Source organism: Cetorhinus maximus, chromosome 15, assembly GCF_964194155.1.
Source record: "Cetorhinus maximus chromosome 15, sCetMax3.hap1.1, whole genome shotgun sequence".
Taxonomy (NCBI): domain Eukaryota; kingdom Metazoa; phylum Chordata; class Chondrichthyes; order Lamniformes; family Cetorhinidae; genus Cetorhinus; species Cetorhinus maximus.
The window spans coordinates 44,253,550-44,273,417 of NC_135893.1; the positions used below are offsets into that span (position 1 = coordinate 44,253,550).

Below are 19,868 nucleotides of genomic sequence, written 5' to 3' on the forward strand. Positions count from 1 at the left end.
GTTAGGAAAGCTAACAAGATTTAGGAGTACAACAGTGCCACAGGTATTCACAAATGTAAATAGAATCACACCCAGTTCACATCTCCCCTTATGTAAGCCTCCTTTTTATGATGAGCTGCGTTGCTGTCAATCAGGTCATGGTCCACCATGGTCCCTCCCCACACTTGTCGCAGGTGCCACTATCATGGGCCTCTCGTCTATGTTGTGTGCTTCCATATCACCATAGTGTGTGTCCCTTTTGTACATCATTTTCGACATGGTGATGCCACGACCTTAATGTTCAGCGTGCTTGTGGAATGAACCTCGTTCACATGCTTTGCAGGGTTGTGTCATGTTTATTCTTGGCTGTGTAAGATTGAGGCAGAGGTGTTCTCCTGTCTCGTCTGCATTCTTGAAAGGTGAAGGTGTAGTGTACAAGGAGAGATGTGTTAACGCATGGGGAAGGGTCATATATTGAGCAACTCCATGTGTTCTCTGTCTCTTGGCTATGACCCACATTCAGAGCTCGTATGTGCTGCTGTCAGCCACCCGCGTTTCCGACTTTCCAAGTGTACATCTGCTAAGCTCATCAATAAGTGGGGGCACCCTGTCAGCTCAAGGTGATGAAGCTCGGCTACTCTCAGCCACATTATAGTCCTGGCACTCGAACATCCAACCTTGAGGGTCTCTCACCCTGCGGTTGTGTGTCTTGCAGGGATAAGGCTCTCGTCATAAACGAGGGATGCAGCGCTGTGCATCCCTTCATCTGAGCATTCATCCAGGTCACAGATGCTAATTCCAAATGGCATTTTCTAGCAGGCAATAGAGGCTTCGAGCAGTCTCTGGAACTGTACATGGTTGCTTTAGACAATGTTGAGGGGAGCAATGGGATAGGAGCAAAGGTGTACTGAAGCTGAAGTGTGCTCTTTATTAGCAATGATATGAGCCCTTGAGGGCTTCATGGTGTGTGTGCACTGTGGACTTGACAAGGGCCAGGGCTGGCCAGGAGGGCACAATGTCAGCATTAAAGAGGAGGCATTTTAATGTGCGGCAGGCGAATGTTTGATGTCATCATGCTCAGGCTCCATGTTAAGCTGTGGATAAATGCGGCCCAGGATCGCTCACTGAGAGTGCCAGATATCAGTGTGATTTGGAAGAATGCAGCACCGGTGACTGAGTCATTTCTAAATGGATTCACAGCAGTAGAAAGTCATCGGCTCCCTTGTCCAAGCGTGAATGATCTGATTCACCATCGATGTCACACAGGGTGTGTGGTTCTGTTGCTTCAGATGGATCTCCTTGAGGAATCTTGTCACATTGAAGGTAGACAGCTACGAGATCACTGAGGATCGACCGACAGCTCCTGGCTCTTCTAGGCTGCCATTGCAACTGGGATGCTGGAGAGATGGTTGAAGAAGCAGCACTTTCTGATGTATGATGTCGGGATTCCTCCTCCAGTTATTACCTCAGCTCAGCATGGACACATGGGGTTAAAACAAAAAGATCGATTAGTGCCACTTTGCAGGATTAGTTTTGTATGAATGGGCATCATTGCTTCACTTTCCTGATTCCCTGCACTGTCATTGACTGTTCTGCCTGCGAAGCCCGGCGCTAATCCCTGTGAGCGCTGCGTGATGCAGGGTAAGTGAAACAACCTCCGAAGTGAGGAGCACAGTGCAGGTCGCCAGGTACACGTCGCTTATATCCCATTGTGGAACACATCATTCTAATTACACACTGTCATGCCCGGATGATCCAATGTGGGGAGATGATTCTGGTGAGGAGTCATTGTAATAACAAGCAAAAACATTGAAATGATGTTCTCAATGTGTTGTGGTGGGAAAGGCGGCCCACCATTGATGGCTGCAGCCCACCATCGCAAACTGCTTTTGTGATGCCGTAAAACTGATTTTTGGCCCTCTTGCGATATTTTCCACCTGCACCTGACATGACTCCCGCCGCAAATGGGAGCAGAAAATCCTGACCTATGTGATTGTGGCAATTTAGACAACTGCGAATCTTGTCATGTAAGAGGAGTTGAAGGCAGAATCAGCGACAGTGTACTGCAGAAAGTAAGGCAGTACCTAAAAACCCATTTGTCTCGTACAAATGAACTGGCGTTATTTGGTGATGACTGTATTGCACATGGAATTCAAGCAGTTATCCCAAAATTGCTACAGGAGCGTGTATCGCATCTTGTCCGTAAAGACCATCTGGGTGTTGTTAAGATGAAATATCAATTCTGTGAAGCAGTCTGGTGCCTGGCAATAGCTCACAGTATAGAGGGTTCATTGTACTGCTTGTACGCTCTGTGAGAAATCAGTTAAACCCTGTCCCACATTCTACAATCAACCCCATAGCGACAAAACCATGGCAACAACTGCAAGTAGATCATTCTGGAGGAGTTTCAGTAACTCCCCCAGGAATCAACTTTTTCTGTTTGTTGTTCATGATCTACAGCAAATGGCCAGAAATCAGTACAACAATTTCCATAACAACCACTTCACTCATTGGAATTTGAGACAAGTTGTTTACAAAATGGGGTTTGCTGCAGACAATGGAAGAGAGTTTGTTTCTGGAGTTGTTCATGAAGTTTCTTCCTAACAGGTTACAGAATTCATCACCAGCTGACATTGCGATACAGCCCACAATCGAATAGTGGTGCTGAATGACTCAGCAGGATGATAAAGGACAGTCTGGGAGTATGTCAGAGGGGATTTGATAAATCCATTCACATTCTACTCCGCACATATCAACCCACCCAACTCTCTCTGACCAGAATGACATCAGTCAAACCTAATGATAGGTCATAACTTTCACATACCACTCACCATTCTTAAGCTTTCAGCACTATCCAACCAGAATGTCAGAGTGAAAGCAGAAGAAATCGCAAAGCAAAAGCATACTTTGACAAGTGAACATGCGCAAGGGAACCACAATTTGAGATTGGAGATTTGAGTTTGAATCAAATGGTCAAATTACAACCACAAACTGGCATCATCTCAGTACGAAGCTGATCAAGCAGTTGCTGTGTAGCAATACTTGCCTGTTGGATGGCAACACAAAATGGAAATGAGCATACCAGGATATTTCGAGGATAGTGATTTGAGGATGTGTTTCCGATGAGTGTCTGTGATGTTGATCATCTACCTTTATCGTGGTGATCACGCAGAACCACAACCTCAAATTCATAGATCTCAGTGTAGTCATCGAAGACCTTTTCAATCTCAAAGACTATTTCTGCATTTGGAGAAAATGGACAAATTAAAAACTGATTTGATGTATATAGGTTTGTTTAGGATGATTTAATTTAAAATAAGATTAAAAAACAAAACTGTAGAAAGAGCTGGAAGTTCGAGCTGAAGCATTTTTAAAGCACTGCAAATAAAACCTGTTACAAACATGGAAATTAGTGTCATCCCTGCATAAGTCCGAGATCCAAAATATCCAACAACCTGTTGACCATCAGTTACAATATCAGGAAATGAAACATGACCAAGTCAAACAGTTCTTCTGAAGACAATCAGGTCTTGCAACATCAATCTCTCTTTTCTCTAACAATCAACAGTTTTTAGGAGTATTAATAGTTTAGTTGCCTTTATTTTCCTGGTGCTCTGCCACCCCCCGCCCCCCAGCACGCCTCCCGCCCATTTTGACGATCACAATACCTTGAAAATAAGTGACAACTTAATTGGAAAAAAATTGGTTGAAGTCAGTGAAGTGACATAAATCAGTTAAAGGTCAGATAATCAGGAGACATGTAGATCATCTCAGGAAAAGGGAGACAGATCCACAAGAAAAGGTGTACCAAACATTTCCTTTGGGAGTTCACACCACAGGTAGAAGGAACTCCTCTTGCTTTGGAAGTGCCTGTAGGATCCGTTGAGCCTGAGCCAGTCGATGAGGCAAACTTACAGGTTCCTACTGGGGAGCCTAGTGGACAGATAGCTCCTGAGAGGGAGGCCTCAGATAAACCATTGGAGGTTGTAGAACTATGACAGTCGACACGTTTGAAAAAGCCTCCAGAGAGACTGAATTTATAAATAGTTTATTTATGTAAATAGTTAATATATTTAGTAAAGCTGTCTCGGGTTGAATGGCCTCGTCCTGCTCTTTATCTTATGTTATGTTATAATAGTGCTGCTTTAAACTCCAGGTGTGCTGTTTCTTTACGTAGCCTTTCAACAAGTACTGCACATTGATTTCTGGACTCTTAAACCTGGGTGGACACAAACAGATACCAGACTGGTTTATCCTGAAGTGAGGGTTTCGGAATGTTTTGAAGAGGATATCAGTGACAGATGTTTGACTCAGTTGCTGGGTACTTGGTATGTCTTACCTTTGAAATTTTATAAATAGTCAATAGAACTGATGTCTATAATAGACAAAACAAATCTTACTGTTCTACTAAAATAATTCTCTACAATGTTAAACTTTTTAAACAATTCTTCTAACTTTTAAATAATATTTTTGAGAATATTTTAATTTTCTTAAGACTACAAAATGTGTAAAGAATTTTATTCCACTGTGAATTTTGCCATCAGGGTTCAGGTGTTTAATTATTTTTACTTTTTCTTGGAATGTGGGCATCATCTGGCAGGGCCTGCATTTTATCACCCATCCCTAATTGCCCCTGAACCCAGGGCAGTTAAGAGTCAGCCACATTGCTGTGGGTCTGCAGTCACATGTAGACCAGACCAGATAACAGCAGATTTCCTTCCCTAAAGGACATTAGTGAATCAGATGGGTTTTTATAACAATCGACAATGGTTTTATGGTCATCATTACTGAGACTAACTTTATATTCCAGATTTATTAATTGAACTTGAAACCATATCCCCTGTCTCTGGATTACGAGTCCAGTGACAATACCACTTATGCCACTGTCTCTCTTGTAATTAAAAAAAAATGCAGTTCAATCTTGGCAACCAAATGTTATGAATGTTCTAAGTGAGGCATCAGCTGCAATGCCATATTAGTGATAACAGATTTACATTTTTCCCCCTTTCTGCCAAATATGATGTTAACCTTTGAACATTTGGAGTGCTTCTTCATGAATAATATTTTATCTTGATTGTGAAAGAGGTATACAGTGCAACAACTTTACATAGCTTTTTCCACAACATTCTTACTGTGTGTGGCTGCTCTCCTGGGTTTAGACTGACTGACTGAGATTGCAGATAATCAGAAGCAATCCTTTGTTTTTTTTCGTCCTTTTTCCATGGTATACATTGGGAATAAAACACCGATTTAAAACTGGAGAATGAGAAAGGGTTTGGACAGATTATCCACAATTTTCAGAGGAATCTTTCCAGAATGGATCTGGGGTTGGACAGAATTCCTCCCTGCCCCTGAGGTGTAGCAATGATCCCCACATTTCGGACCAATAACCAATTGCAGATCGCTCCTGTGGTCATCTTCATTGCAGGTTTTTGGGGGGGGGGGTTGGAGTAGTTTCATTGTGATCCCTCATCACAGTATAAGTTGGCTTAGTAACCTTGGGAAGTGCCTAAAAAGAGATTGATGTTTCCCTTTCCGTTTGTTGATTTCTGTAATGTACCAATGATGTAGAAGTATATTTGTTTTTATGTGATAAGACCTTCAGTTATCTTGTACCTATTACATGAAAAATATTCCAAGATATTTTGCAGAGATGAAATCTAACAAAAATTGACATTGAACCAAAGGAGAGATATTAGGAGGGTCTTGAAGACAGAGGTAGAAGTAGGAGAAGTAGGAGTAGGAGGTGGAAGCTCAGCTTGAGCTTAAATAGATGCTGAGATTGCCAACAGTCTGGCTCAGCCATTCAACCCATCATCCCTCATCGAGCCAGGAGGGCGATGGATATGAGTGAGTGAGAGAAGCCTTGCATTGATATCTCAGCTGATCTCGGGATCTTCCAGAGTACTTTACAATCAATGAGTTGCCACTGTTGTAATGCTGTGTGCAGCCAATTTGTGCACAGACATCTCCCATAAACAACAATATGATAATGGATAGAAAATCTATTTTTACTGGTATTAGTTGAGGGATAGATATTGGCTAGAGCACTGGTGAGAATGAATCTGCACTTCATAATACTGCCATCAGATATTCTATTTCCTCCTGTGGAGATAGCTGGATTTAAATTTCATATCTCATTTGAAAGTGCCGTACTGCACTCCAGTACCAGCCCTGGTCTGTGAGTTCAAATCTCTGGAGTGGGACATGAACCCACACCTTTTTGACATGAGTGTTATCAGTGTACCAAAGCTGACATTGGGGAAGGTAGAGTCTGTGCTGATGACTGAGGAGGATGCTTTCAGTCTTCCATTGTTTAACTAAAGATGTTGCAACAAGAACAATCATTATTGGATGAACAAGTTTAAAAACACAAGCAGCTGAGTTGAGAATGGTGGAGCCAGGGTGTCATTAGCATACATAAGATCACATTTTGATGGATGATATCACCAAGGAGCAACATGTAAATAAGGAATAGGAATAGGCCAAGGGCAGATCTCAGGAAAGTGACAAGGCCAGAAACCTCACTGCAGAGATTCACACATGAAACTGTTGGAAAGGTAAACATAGGAAAGTGACAACGTGTTCAAGGATTTTGGAGAGGACAGGAAGGATGTTTTATTGTGAGGAGGAGTGTGATTTTTGATAGTTATGAAAGGGGGTGCAGGTGGTACCTAATTAGGGGGGGGGAAACCAATTACAATGCAGCTAGTATGGAAGTCGAAAGGGGAGGTATTAGTTTAGTGGGAATAGGACTCAAGACTATAAATATCAAAATGATGCATTGTAAGCTGATCCTAACACTTCCTCAGTAACAAGGAAATAGTCGTTGGGAGTGTTGTTGAAAAAAAGAGAGATTCTTTCGAAGCTTTTCATCTTGCACTCATCGGGACAGCTCACCTGAAATATCCAAATTCCAAATCTCCCTTACGTTGATGGGAGCCGGTGGTTTTCCTATGTCTGGAGAGGCTGACCCCACATAGTGCACAGAGGGCATGAAGCATCTAGTGAAATTGCATCTGCCAGAAATTCAGAAATAAACTATATATTTTAACTATAATATGGAAATGAGAGCATTGTTTTGGAGTAGCACAGGTTATTTTATGTTATGTCCAGGACAATGCAGCTCACTTTATTGGCACCCTATCCACCACAATAAACACCCACTCCCACCACCACTGACGCACAGTGGCAGCAGAGTGTACAATCTACAAGATGTACTGCAGCAGCTCACCAAGGCTCCTTAGACAGCACCTTCCAAACCCACAACCTCAACCATCTAGAAGGACAAGATGCATGGGAACACCACCACCTACAAGTTCCCCTCCAAGCCACACTCCATCACTCCTTCACTGGCACTAGGTTAAAATGCAAGTGTTAGTGGGATGCTTTTAGATGTGATTATTCCATTGTCCTATCCACCAGAAGACATCCCAAGCTTAGATATAAAGACAGCTCTGAAGGCCAATCTCGGAGCTTGCGAGCCAGATAATTGGTTTACTATTTCATGAGCTGGTAAAAGTTTCATAATCCACTGAGAATAGCTTTATTAATGTATTTTTCATTCTTTTAAATGAAGGGAGGATAATGGAACCCCTTGCCTGGAAACAGAAACATGTAGGAGACTGATGACAGCTCTGAATTGTCCAGATTACTCTCTCTCACACCAGCTGCTGTATTTCATTGTTGCTGAATATGTAAGCACAATAATTTACTGATTAACAGCTACTATTTAAACACTGTTTTGTCTCAGTTTTCGGTCTTTGTAATAACTTTTAATTGTAGCTCTGACCTCTGCATTCTAATTACAGAGCATTGGTTAGGACTATTGTTCCCAACATGCTTTCATCAGCATTCTCTAAGCCAACATTTTCACCAGTAATACCTGTTTACTACGGGCATTATATTTGTGTGCTACACTGAGGTTACCAAATTTTTCACTTTGAATATAGTTTTTTTGTAATTGTTCAGTATCGGTATATCTGAAGATCACCTAAGAAATTCATGTATTCCAAGTCTGAATCAAAAGAATGAGAATCTGATCCCCTTCCAGTAGTTGATCAACATAAAAACAGTCTTCCACATAACCTCACCTCAAAGCAATTGGGTTATTCTTCATCCTGCCCAAAAACCATTGAAAACCAGTTGACGTAAGCAGAATCTATTAGGCTTGACTTAGCAATTAAACTCACCAATGTTCACTGGTTCACTGTCACCCCTTGGAGTCCATTCCTATGGTTTTGTTCTCGATACAAGCCATGCAGTAAAGGTATACCACAAGGTACTTTACTTTGACATTCTGTTACATTTATAATATATGATGGGCCGAATCTTGCTGGGAAAATAATGGGTCAGAATTTACTGTGAAAATAACAGTGTGGCTAATGGCACTCATCATTATTAATGCATACCAGTAACTTCAGAGGAGGAACAGAAGTGCAGTTAAATGCCAATATTCAAACATTATTGACTGAATTGTGCCATTCCACCATTGGCTTTGCGAAAACAGGATTTTGCTGTCTAGCTCACAATTAATATGCAATGAATGTTGCTAAGTTGAAGTATTTATGTGGTAGACATGAATTAAATTCACCACAGAAAGCTGAGCCTTATAATTCCAAGCCTAAACATCTTGTATAACAATGGCAGCAACTAACAATTATTACAATCAACCTTTCCAGTATGGAAAGTGAACTATGATAAGTGTGGAATCTCATTCCTTCAGGTGTTAATTGTTGTGGTTTTTATAAACTCCAACATAAAAAGAAATCCTTCTACTTTGGATTAAGAAAGAGAAAAAAATTAAATTTTCCCTTAATCTGTTCTTTTTCTCTGCCTGATTTGACTCTAATTCATCCTACTTCCATCTGCATCATTCCAGTGTTCCCCGGTTGGTCCCACTGTTGACTAAGGTTCTGGATGGCCTTGTTGCCCTCACTATATCATTATCAGCTTACACTTTTGGCAAGTTATGTCACAAAAGCTTTTTGAGCTGAAGGGCGCAAGAACGTTAAATTCATTGGTAGAAATGAGCTATGAGTACATCACCAAAGATTAATTTTCACCTTGGGGTAAAGCCATTTCCTGGATTATAGTGTGTTGGATATACCAGAGTTCTGAGGCTGCATTCCCATCATCTCTTGCAGATGGAAGGTGCCAACCAACCGACAGATGGGATAGATTTTCCTGTTGCATCTGAGTTCAGTGACTAGAGTAAAATCATACAGGCAGCCAGCACATTTATAATGGGAAATGTTGAATTTTGAACCATTTAAGTTACTAGGTGGAACATTGGGCTGCTTCCATTATGGGTGTCACTATTTTCTTCTATGAACATTGCCCATGGAATCTGCTTTGTAACGAGTGATTTATTAGGAAAATCTGTTATAATAAATCCAGGCTGGAGTGATGGTACACAAACAGAAGAATGGTCCTGGATTCTATTTTGAATCTGACAAAGAATTGCCGAAGACTTGAAATGATATTGAGAAAGAAAGTACATTTACATAACTCCTTTCGCAACCTCAGGGTATCCCAAGGCATTTTACAGCCAATGATTTGCTTTTGAAGTGTAGCCACTGTTGTAATGTAGGGAAAAGTCACAGCCAATTTGTGCACAGCAAGATCCCAAAACAAATGGGTTAATGTGTCAATATGGGAGGACTCCTGCTCTTCTTCAACTAGTTCCATGGGATCTTTTCTGCTCACCTGAAAGGGACCTCAGTTTAATGGCTTATCCAAAAGACGAGACATCTGACACTCTGTACTGTGTCAAAATGTCAGCTTAGTTCAAGTGTCTGGTGATGGATTTGAACCCGTGATCTTCTGAGTCAGAATTAACCACTGGCATCTTAAAATCATCATAATAGGAACAGTAGGACTATCTGAAGGAGAATCCTTCTCAGTTGGTGAGCATCTGTCCAAGCCTCACTGTGCAGGGAGAGACAGGAGAGGATCAAAGCAAAAAAGCACTCACTTTTAAATATAAGTTTGACACAAATAATTATGGGATCAAATGAGAATTCATTTCATTATTGAGCTGTTAATTTTGACAATCTTCAAATTTAAAAACTTAAATTATTCATGAAATGGAGAAAGAAACAGAATAATCCAGCTCTTGAGAAAGACATGTGACTGCATGTAGGGCTGAGGTACAAAGGCAGACATTCATTCCAAGGAATGGTAAACAGTACAAGCTTATATCAAACAGTGCTAGAAATTGAGTAATTACTTCCAGGGAAAAAATAAAGTTTAAATGAGAAAAATCAAACTTTTTTGGTCAAATTAATTTTGATGAAGTCTCTTTACTTCCCAAATGATTTTCCTTTCTATTCAAATTCTAGAAAAGGTGCTCAAATATTGTTGGAGCGCAGCACATGGATTCAAAAGCTTCCCTCATTGTTCAGGGCTATAAGAAGATTTTCTGCTCCAACATGATGCAAAGAAATCTGGAAATCGAAAACAATGACTTTCCATACTCCCAGCGGGATTTATTTCTGGAGAACGGTAAAATAGCTTCTATTTAAAGACAAATTAACATGCTGAAATTGGAAATAGTAAACGAGGTTTATGGTCTCCCCAATGGATCATAATGTGCCCATTACTTTTTTATATTCATTGTTTGTTGTAACTGGCTTAAATTCCTTTTCGAATGTGTTTTCCACCCTCTGCATTAGTTCCATTTAAAAGAATCTTTATATTGTGTCTTTTCCTCTGTTAAATCCACTGGGCAACAAGAGACCTGATTTTGAGGGGATGAGGAAAACTTCCTCTGTGTGTATGTGTAATAAAGTCATACATTTCTTTCTTTCTCGTAGTGTACAGGTATCTCTTTGTTAAAGCGTATTCTAATAGTACTTTCATGTCTTAGTCGGTCAGTAAATTAGGAAAGTTCATCAAATAGCACTGCCTCCATTTTCATTTGAGCGCATGCTGAGTTTTTTTTAAAAAACAAAACATCACTTTCCCGCTGATAAAAACAAAAAGCTAAAAGCTACTGCGGATGCTGGAAATCCAAAACAAAAACAGAATTACCTGGAAAAACTCAGCAGGTCTGGCAGCATCGGTGGAGAAGAAATCAGTTAACGTTTCGAGTCTTCATGACCCTTCATGAAGACTCGAAACGTTAACTGATTTCTTCTCCACCGATGCTGCCAGACCTGCTGAGTTTTTCCAGGTAATTCTGTTTTTGTTTTTGATCACTTTCCCGCTCATCACTTCCCTCCCCCAACCCTCCCGCTCACTGCTTCCCTTCCCCTCCCTGACCCTCCAGCTCACTTTCTCCCTCTCCCAACCCTCCCGCTCAATGCTTCCCTTCCCCTCCCTGACCCTCCAGCTCACTTTCTCCCTCTCCCAACCCTCCCGCTCACTGCTTCGCTTCCCCTCCCTGACCCTCCAGCTCACTGTCTCCCTCTCCCAACACTCCTGCTCACCGCCTCCCTCCCTGACTCTCTCGCTTGCTGCCTCCCTTGCCACCCCTCTCCCTCACCACCCCTCTCCCTCGCCCTCGCTGTGAGTCTGGGAACAAGTCAGGCTTGCAGGAGGAAGTGAGTGGGAGGTAATTTGTAAAAGTTAGTAGGAGTAGTAAGTCGAAAGAAGATTTATGGGTCAAAACTTGAGTATTGCTGCAGAAAAAGACACAGTTATCAGGTGAAAGGGAGAGAAGAACTTGGTGAAATTGAAATCACTAGGGAAACGATACCGAGGAAATTGATGGTGCTGTGGGCTGGAAAGTCTCTGGGTCTCAATGGATTACTTCCTAGGGTCTTAAAAGAGGTGGCTAATGAGGTGGTCGATGTGCTGGTGTTAATTTTTGAAAATTCGCTAGATTCTGGAAAGGTTCCATCAGACTGGAAAGTAGAAAATATAACCCCTCTATTCAAGAAGGGAGGGAGGCAGAAAAAAGAAACTATAGGCCAGTTAGCTTGATGTCTGTCATGGGGAAGTTGTTAGAATCGATCATTAAGGAGGTTATAGCTGGGCACTTAGACGAGCTCAAGGCAATCGGAAAGAGTCAGCATGGAGTTTTGTGAAAGGAAAATCATGTTTAACCAATTTATTGGAGTTTTTTGAAGGAGTAACATGAGCAGTGGATAAAGGGGAGCCTGTGGACGTGCTGTACTTGGATTCCCAGAAGGCATTTGATAAGGTGCCACATCAAAGGTTATTACAGAAAATAAAAGTCCATGGTATAGAGGGTAACATATTAGCATGGATAGAAGATTGGCTGCCTGGCTGGCTGGCAGAAAGGGGAGCGTGTGCATAAATGGGTCTTTTTTGGATTGGCAGGATGTGACAAGTGGAGTCCTACAGGGGTCTGTGCTGGGGCCTCAGCTTTTTACAACTCACATCAATGACTTAGATGAGGAGAGCGAAGATATGGGAGCTAAATTTGCAGATGACACAAATATAGGTAGGAAAGTATGTTGTGAAGAGGACATGAGGTTGCAGGTGGATATAGATAGGTTGAGTGAGAGGGCAAAGATCTGGAAAATGGAGTTTAATGGGGGAAAGTGTGAAGTTGTTCACTTTGACAGGAAGAACAAAAAAGCAGAGTACTACTTAAATGGAGAACAGCTGCATAATTCTGAGGTGCAGAGGGATCTAGGTGCTCTAGTACATGAGTCACAAAAAGTTGGTCTGAAGGTACAGCAAGTAATTAAGAAGGCTAATGGAATGCTATCCTTTATTATGAGAGGGATTGAACATAAAGGTAAGGATGTTATGCTTCAGCTATACAGGGCATTGGTGAGACCGCACCTTGAATACTGTGTGCAGTTTTGGTCTCCTTATTTAAGGAAGGATGTATATACATTGGAGGCGATTCAGTGGAGGTTTACCAGATTGATACCAGGAATGAGTGGGTTGTCTTAAGAGGAAAGGTTGGACAGACTGGGCTTGTTTCCACTGGAGTTTAGTATAATGAGGGGTGATTTGATTGAAGTATACAAGATCCTGAATGGCATTGACAAGGTGGACGTGGAAAGGATGTTTCCTCTTGTGGGAGAATCCAAAACTCGGGGGCATTGTTTTAAAATTAAGGGTTTCCCTTTTAGGACAGAGATGAGGAAAAATTTTTTCTCTGAGGTTGTGCGACTCTGGAACTCTCTGCCTCAGAAGGTGGTGGAGGTGGGGTCATTGAATATTTTTAAGGCAGGGGTAGATATGATTCTTGTTAGGCAAGGGAACCAAAGATTATCAGGGTAAGATGGGAATGTGGAAATCGAAACACAAGAAGAACAGCCATGATCTTATTGAGGGGCCGAATGGTCTACTCCTGTTCCTATTTCTTATCATCTTATCTTCTTATGAATGGTGGAGAAGGTTCAGTGGGCTGAATGAACTACTACATTTCCTGTGTTCCTATATGGAGTGCCTGTCAGTCCCCGCATAGACTGTCAGTCAAAAGTTAACTGGTGCATTCCCCTTGGCAACGCCTTTACCAATCAGTGTCCACTTGCCAACCAATCAACACTCTCTTCTCATGCAGTATAAATTCTCGTTCCCTTTACATTTGGTATTCTTGCATCTGTCCTGATGAGTGTAAGACAAAAAGCTTCAACAACATGTCTTTTTCAGCAATACTCATGTTCTGTACTACCACCTATCTGTATAAGACACTAGTTCGGCCTCAGGTGGAGTCTTGTGTTCAGTTCTGGGCACTACACTTTAGGAAGGATATGAAGACGTTGGAGAGAGTGCAGAAAAGATTCATGAGAATGGTCCCAGGGATGAGGAACTTCAGGTATGAAGATAGATTGGAGAAGTTAGGATTGAGGCTGAGAGGAGATTTGGTAGAGGTATTCAAAATCATGAGGGGCCTGGACAGAGTAGGTAGGGAGAAACTGTTCCCATTCGTGAAAGGATCGAGTATGAGAGGTCACAAGTTTAAAGTAAAAGAAGCAAAAGCGGTATGAGGGGGAAAAAAATGTTTATACAGCTAGTTAGGATCTGGAATGCATTGCCTGGGAGTGTGGTGGAAGCAGGTTCAATTGAAGCTTTCAAGAGATAATTAGACTGTTATCTGAAAAGGAAGAATGTGCAGCGTTATGGAGAGAAGGTGGGAGAATGGCACTTCATTTGGAGAGCAAGTGCAGATGCGATGGGCTGAAAGGCCTCATTCTGCACTTTAAACATTCTGTGATTCTGTGAGGCACATTCTGCCCTGTATACCTTGTGGTTTTCAGATTTCATTATGGATTGCTGTTTTTGGTGTTGGTACCTGGTGAGTCTGCATTAAAGGTATAAGGCAGATTGAGAGGTACATTCAAAATACTAGTTTAAGTCTGTTTGAAATCATAGCCAATGATTAAATGTCTAACATTTGCAGTGATGCTTTGTGGGCAAGCTGGATTTTCTGATTTTTATAAGGCCCGATGGCTTGAACCAATCCTGACGTGGCAGTGGCTAGCTGGCTGCTTTGGAAAGCCCGGTGAGTGATTCATTCTAACCAGTGAACATTAATCAATGTTACAGATGATGCACTCTTCACAAGCCTCACATTTTGCTTTAAAAAGGTTATATAGAAATACATAGAAGTGACAATGCATAATCAAGCCATTCAGCCTAACCAATTTACTGTGCATATGATTTAGTAGTCCTAGTCATATTTACTCACCCTGTCCCCTAACCCTAAGATAAAAATGTTCAGAAATCCACTAATGGGCTCTACATGACTGTCTACCACAACCCTATCTTCTCCGGTTAATATCCATGTTGGGATTTGTAAGGTTCCACACACTGAGATTGGCCTTATCGGCAATCTTGTAAATAAGGCCATTTGCTCAGTTTGCAAGCTTGATGCAGAAATAGAGTGCATCAAAGTTACCCTGTGAGACAATAACTATCCTGATCCTGATTCCTCTGATGCCCTAAGTCACATCAACAATTTCCAGTTCCCTGGCCCTAACCACCGCCTCTTCACCATGGACGTCCAATCCCTCTACACCTCCATCCTCCACCAGGGCTCTCCTGGATCAGAGGCCCGAACGACCCCCATCCACCACCACCCTCCTCCACCTGGCTGAACTTGTTCTCTCACTAAACAATTTCTCCTTAAACTTGTCTCATTTCCTCCAAATAAAAGGTGTGGCTATGGGTATCCACATGGGCCCCAGTTATGCCCGTCTCTTTATAGGGTATGTGGAACATTCCTTATTGGTACATCGATGACTGTTTCGGTGCCGCTTCATGCTCTCGTCTGGACCTGGAAAAATTTACCAATTTTGTTTCCAATTTCCACCCCTCCATCACTTTCACATGGTCCACCTCCGACACCTCCCTTCCCTTCCTTGACCTCTCTGTCTCAATTTCTGGTGATAGACCATCCACCAATATTCATTACAAGTCCACCAACTCCCACAGTTACCTCGACTACAACTCCTCTTACCCTGCTTTCTACAAGGACTCCATCCCATTCTCTCAGTTCCTTTGCCTCCGTTGCATCTGTTCCGATGATGCTACTTTCCAAAACGGCGCTTCTGACATGTCTTCCTTCTTCATTAACTAAGGTTTCCCACCCATTGTGGTTGACAGGGCCCTCAACTGTGTCCGGCTCATTTCCCACACCTCTGCCCTCACATCTTCCTCTCCCTCCCAGAACCATGATAGGGTCCCTCTTGTCCTCACTTTTCATCCCACCAGCCTCCGCATTCAAAGGATCATCCTCCGCCATTTCCACCAACTCCAGCATGATGCCACCACCAAACACATCTTCCCCTCAGCCCCCCCACCTCCCCCGCTTGTTGGCATTCCTTAGGGACCGTTCCCTCCAGGACACCCTGGTCCATCACCCCCCACACCTCACCCTTTCCCTCGGCACCTTCCCATGCAATCGCAGAAGGTGTAATACCTGCCTCTTTACTTCCCCTCTCCTCACTGTCCAAGAGCCCAAACACTACTTTCAGGTGAAGAAGCATTTCACTTGCACTTCCCTCAATTTAGTCTACTGCATCCGCTGCTCCCAATGCGGTTTCCTCTACATTGGCGAGACCAAACGCAGACTGGGTGACCGCTTTGCGGAACACCTTCGGTCTGTCTGCAAGCATGACCCAGACCTCCCTGTCGCTTGCCATTTCAACACACCACCCTGCTCTCATGCCCACATGTCCATCCTTGGCCTGCTGCAATGTTCCAGTGAAGCTCAATGCAAACTGGAGGAACAGCACCTCATCTTCTGATTAGGCACTTTACAGCCTTCCGGACTGAATATTGAGTTCAACAACTTCAGACCATGAACTCTCTCCTCCTTCCCCACCCCCTTTTTGTTTTTTACCTCCTTTTCCCAGAATTCATTTTTATTTTTCATCCACTTATTTTTATGTATTTGTTTATTTATTTTTATTCCTTTATATTCCTCTATTGATTGTTTTATCCCCCTTTTTATCCCCCCACCTTTTCATCCAATTTCGATCCTTTTTTCTCCACCCCACCCCCACTAGGACCATCTGTTACTTGTTCATGTTGTTCTTTTCAGAATGCTTACCCTTGTTCTGCCATAACCACATTCTACTTTCTTACCTTTGCCACTATCAGCACTTTTTTTAGCCCTTACACTACCATTAACACTCCCTTTGTCCTTTTGTTCATGACATCTTTGTCAATCTCTCCTTAGCCCCCACCTATCACTGGCCTTCTAACCGGCTTCACCTGCTCTATCCCCTCCTAAACAGTATAAATTTCATCACATTTCTCTTTAGCTCTGAAGAAAGGTCATATGGACTCGAAATGTCAACTCTGTTTTTCTCTCCACAGATGCGGTCAGACCTGCTGAGTTTTTGCAGCATTTTCTGTTTTTTTGTCAGATTTCCAGCATCTGTAGGATTTTGCTTTTATCTGATCAGACCATTGTTCACTCTATATCATGCAAACTCACAAATGAGCCAAAGGCTGTCAATTTTGGACCTGAAAAAGTGCCCGATGTGCCTCAAATCACCCTGGAAAGGTAAAGTGTGTCAAGAAATTGAACAACGGGTTAAGGAAGCCACTTCATGCTGCCACCACGTGGTGGCGAGTGGTATTTTCCACAAGCCAGGATGTTGCTGTCAAACCAAAAGGATATTCTACCTACCAGACAATTGAGTAGGGTTGTTTCAGTGCTGGTGTGATGTCATATGTAGGCTGTATGTCCCAGTGACAGGCTGATCGAATCAAATAGCACATTCCTTCAGCTGTTCGCAATAGGCAGAGTATGACCATAGGAACAGGAGGAGGCCATTCTGCCCCTTGAGCCTGCTCCGCCATTCAATTGGATCATGGCTGATCATCTACCTCAATGGCACTTTCCCTCACCATCTCCCTTGATGTCATTAATCTCCAGAAACCTATTGATTTCTGTCTTGAACATGGTCAATGACTAAGCTTCCACAGCTCTCTGGGGTAGAGAATTCCAAAGATTCACCACCCTCTGAGTGAAGAAATTCCTCCTTAGCTTGGTCTTAAATAGCCACCCCTTATCCTGAGATTATGTCCCCTGGTTCTAGACTCCCCAGCCAGGGGAAACATCCTATCCACATCTACCCTGTCACATCCTGTAAGAATTTTGTAAGTTTGCATCTGTCTTTACTAAGGAACAAGATGCTACTTGGGTCACTCAGACACTTGAAGGGTTTAAAATTTGATGAGGAGAAGGTATTTGATAGGCTGTCTGCCCTTAAAATTGATAAATCACCAGGACTGGATGAGATGCACCCAAGATACTGAGGGAAGTGAACGTGGAAATTGCAGAGGCACTGGCCATAATTTTTCAGTCTTCCTTGGACTCTGGGGTGGTGCCTGAGGACTGGGAAATTGCCAATTTAAAACCCTTGTTCAAAAAAAGGTGTAAAGTTAAGCCCAGCAATGAGGGGCCACTCAGTTTAACCTCGGTGGTGGGGATGTTCCTAGAAACAATAATTCAAGGCAAAATTAATAGCCACTTGGGCAAATGAGAGTTAATTAAGGAAAGGATTTGTTAAGAGCGAATCGCGTTTAACTGACTAGCTGGAGTTTTCTGATGAGGAAATAGAGGGTTGATGAGGAGAATGCAGTTCATGTGGTTTACACGGACTACAAGAAGGCATTTAACACAGTGCCGCTAAACAGACTTAGGGACAAAGTTAGATCTCATGAATAAAAGGGACAGTGGCAACGTGGACACGGAATTGGCTGAGTGACAGGAAACAGAGGGTAGTGGTTAATGGATGCTTTTAAAGCTGGAGGAAGGTTTGTAGTGGAGATCCCCAGGGGTCAGTGTGGACCCCTTGTTTTTCCTGATATAGGGTACAATTTCAAAATTTGCGAATTTGTGGAAACTTGGAAGCATTGTGAACTGTGAGGAGGACAGTGTAGAACTTCAAAAGGACCTAAACAGGCTGGTGGAGTGGGCAGACACATGGCAGATGAAATTTAATGCAGAGAAATGTGAATTGATTCATTTTGGTGGGAAGAATATGAAGAGACAGTAGAAGAGAGGCCATTAAAGAGTTCGGGGAGAGAGAGAGACGAGAGACCATTACAGAGTGCAAAGAGAAAGAGAGACAAGGAACCATTAAAGACTGCGGAGAGAGAGAGAGACGAGGGGCCATTAAAGTGTACGGAGAGAGAGATGAGAGACCATTAAAGAGCGTGAGAGGGAAAAGAACGTGGAGAGCAGCCGATTGAGCATTTCTAGGCTTTAATGTAAAAGTTAGGTCTTTAGTTTGTGTTTAGGTCTCTAGTCTTTTTTTCTCTTTTTCTTAAAAATAGCTTAAGTATAGGATCTTGAGTGGTGTAAAAAATAATTACAATAAAGTGTAAAAAGTAGGGGATTCTTCAAGCATAAAGAGCAGGGATGCTAGAGTAATTAATTAATAAATTAATTAAATAAAATACGATAGCGATGGCAGGATGGGTGATGTGTTGCTGCTGTAGCATGTGGGAGCTGCTGGACATCAAGGTGACCCAGGGCAAACACATCTGTAGCAAGTATTTGCAGTTCGAGGAACTTCGGACCCTAGTTGAGGATCTGGAGTCCAAGCTGCAGACATTGTGCCACATCAGGGAGGGGGAAAGTTACCTGGACACTTTGCTCCAGGAGGTGGTCACACTCCTCACATTAGATAATTCAAATTTGGTCTGTGATCAGGGACAGGAGGGTGTGACTGCAGGTGAGGCAAATATGGGGACCCAGGGGGTAGTGTTCGAGGACCCTCAGACCCCGCAACTGTCCAACAGTTACCAAGTTCTTGCAAGCTGTGTGGACGAGAGTGAGGACTGCAGGGAGGATGAGTGAACTGACTGTGGCACTATGGTACAGGGAGCCATTCAAATGGGGGGAGGAGACAGGAACGTAGTAGCGGTAGGAGACAGTATAATTAGGGGAACTGATACTGTTCTCTGCAGCTGTAAGCGTGAGTCCCAAAGGCTGTGTTGCCTGCCTGGTGCCAGGGTTAAGGACATCTCCTCAGGGCTGGAGAGGAACTTGGAGTGGGAGAGGAGGGATCCAGTTGTCATCATCCACATTGGTGCCAACGATGTTGATAGGACGAGAAAGGAAGTCTGAAAGAATTTGAACTGTTAAGAACTAAATTAAAAAGCAGAACCCCCAAATAATAATCTCGGGATTACTACCTGAGCTATGGGCAAATTGGCATAGGGTAAATAAAGTCAATGAGTTAAATGCGTGGCTCAAAGATTGGTGTGGGAGGAATGGGTTTCAGTTCATGGGGCACTGGCACCAGTACCTGGGTGGAAGGGAGCTGTTCTGGTGGGACGGGCTTCACTTGACCCATGCTGGGACCAGTGCCCTGGTGAATCAAATAACTAGGCCTGTAGAGAGGGCTTTAAACTAAATAGAGTGGAGGGAGGGTTCTGGAGAGGGGATACGTACACTTACAAAGCAATAGGATATGGCAGCCTTGCAGGGCAGCTAT

General features: G+C 42.8%; 1 protein-coding gene across 3 annotated transcripts in view; it reads left to right on the top strand.

The window, feature by feature from the left end:
• Positions 1–19,868, top strand: part of c15h16orf89 (chromosome 15 C16orf89 homolog) — a 68,761-nt gene that overhangs the window by 24,799 nt on the left and 24,094 nt on the right. For 2 of the 3 annotated variants that reach the window (XM_078558314.1, XM_078558316.1), the window contains exons 4-6: positions 4,157–4,307; positions 7,559–7,676; positions 10,323–10,485. In XM_078558314.1, coding sequence (XP_078414440.1) covers positions 4,157–4,307; positions 7,559–7,676; positions 10,323–10,485 — 432 coding nt within the window. Of the gene's footprint in view, positions 1–4,156; positions 4,308–7,558; positions 7,677–10,322; positions 10,486–14,308; positions 14,411–19,868 lie in introns of all 3 variants that reach the window. The other variant, XM_078558313.1, reaches the window with a different exon arrangement.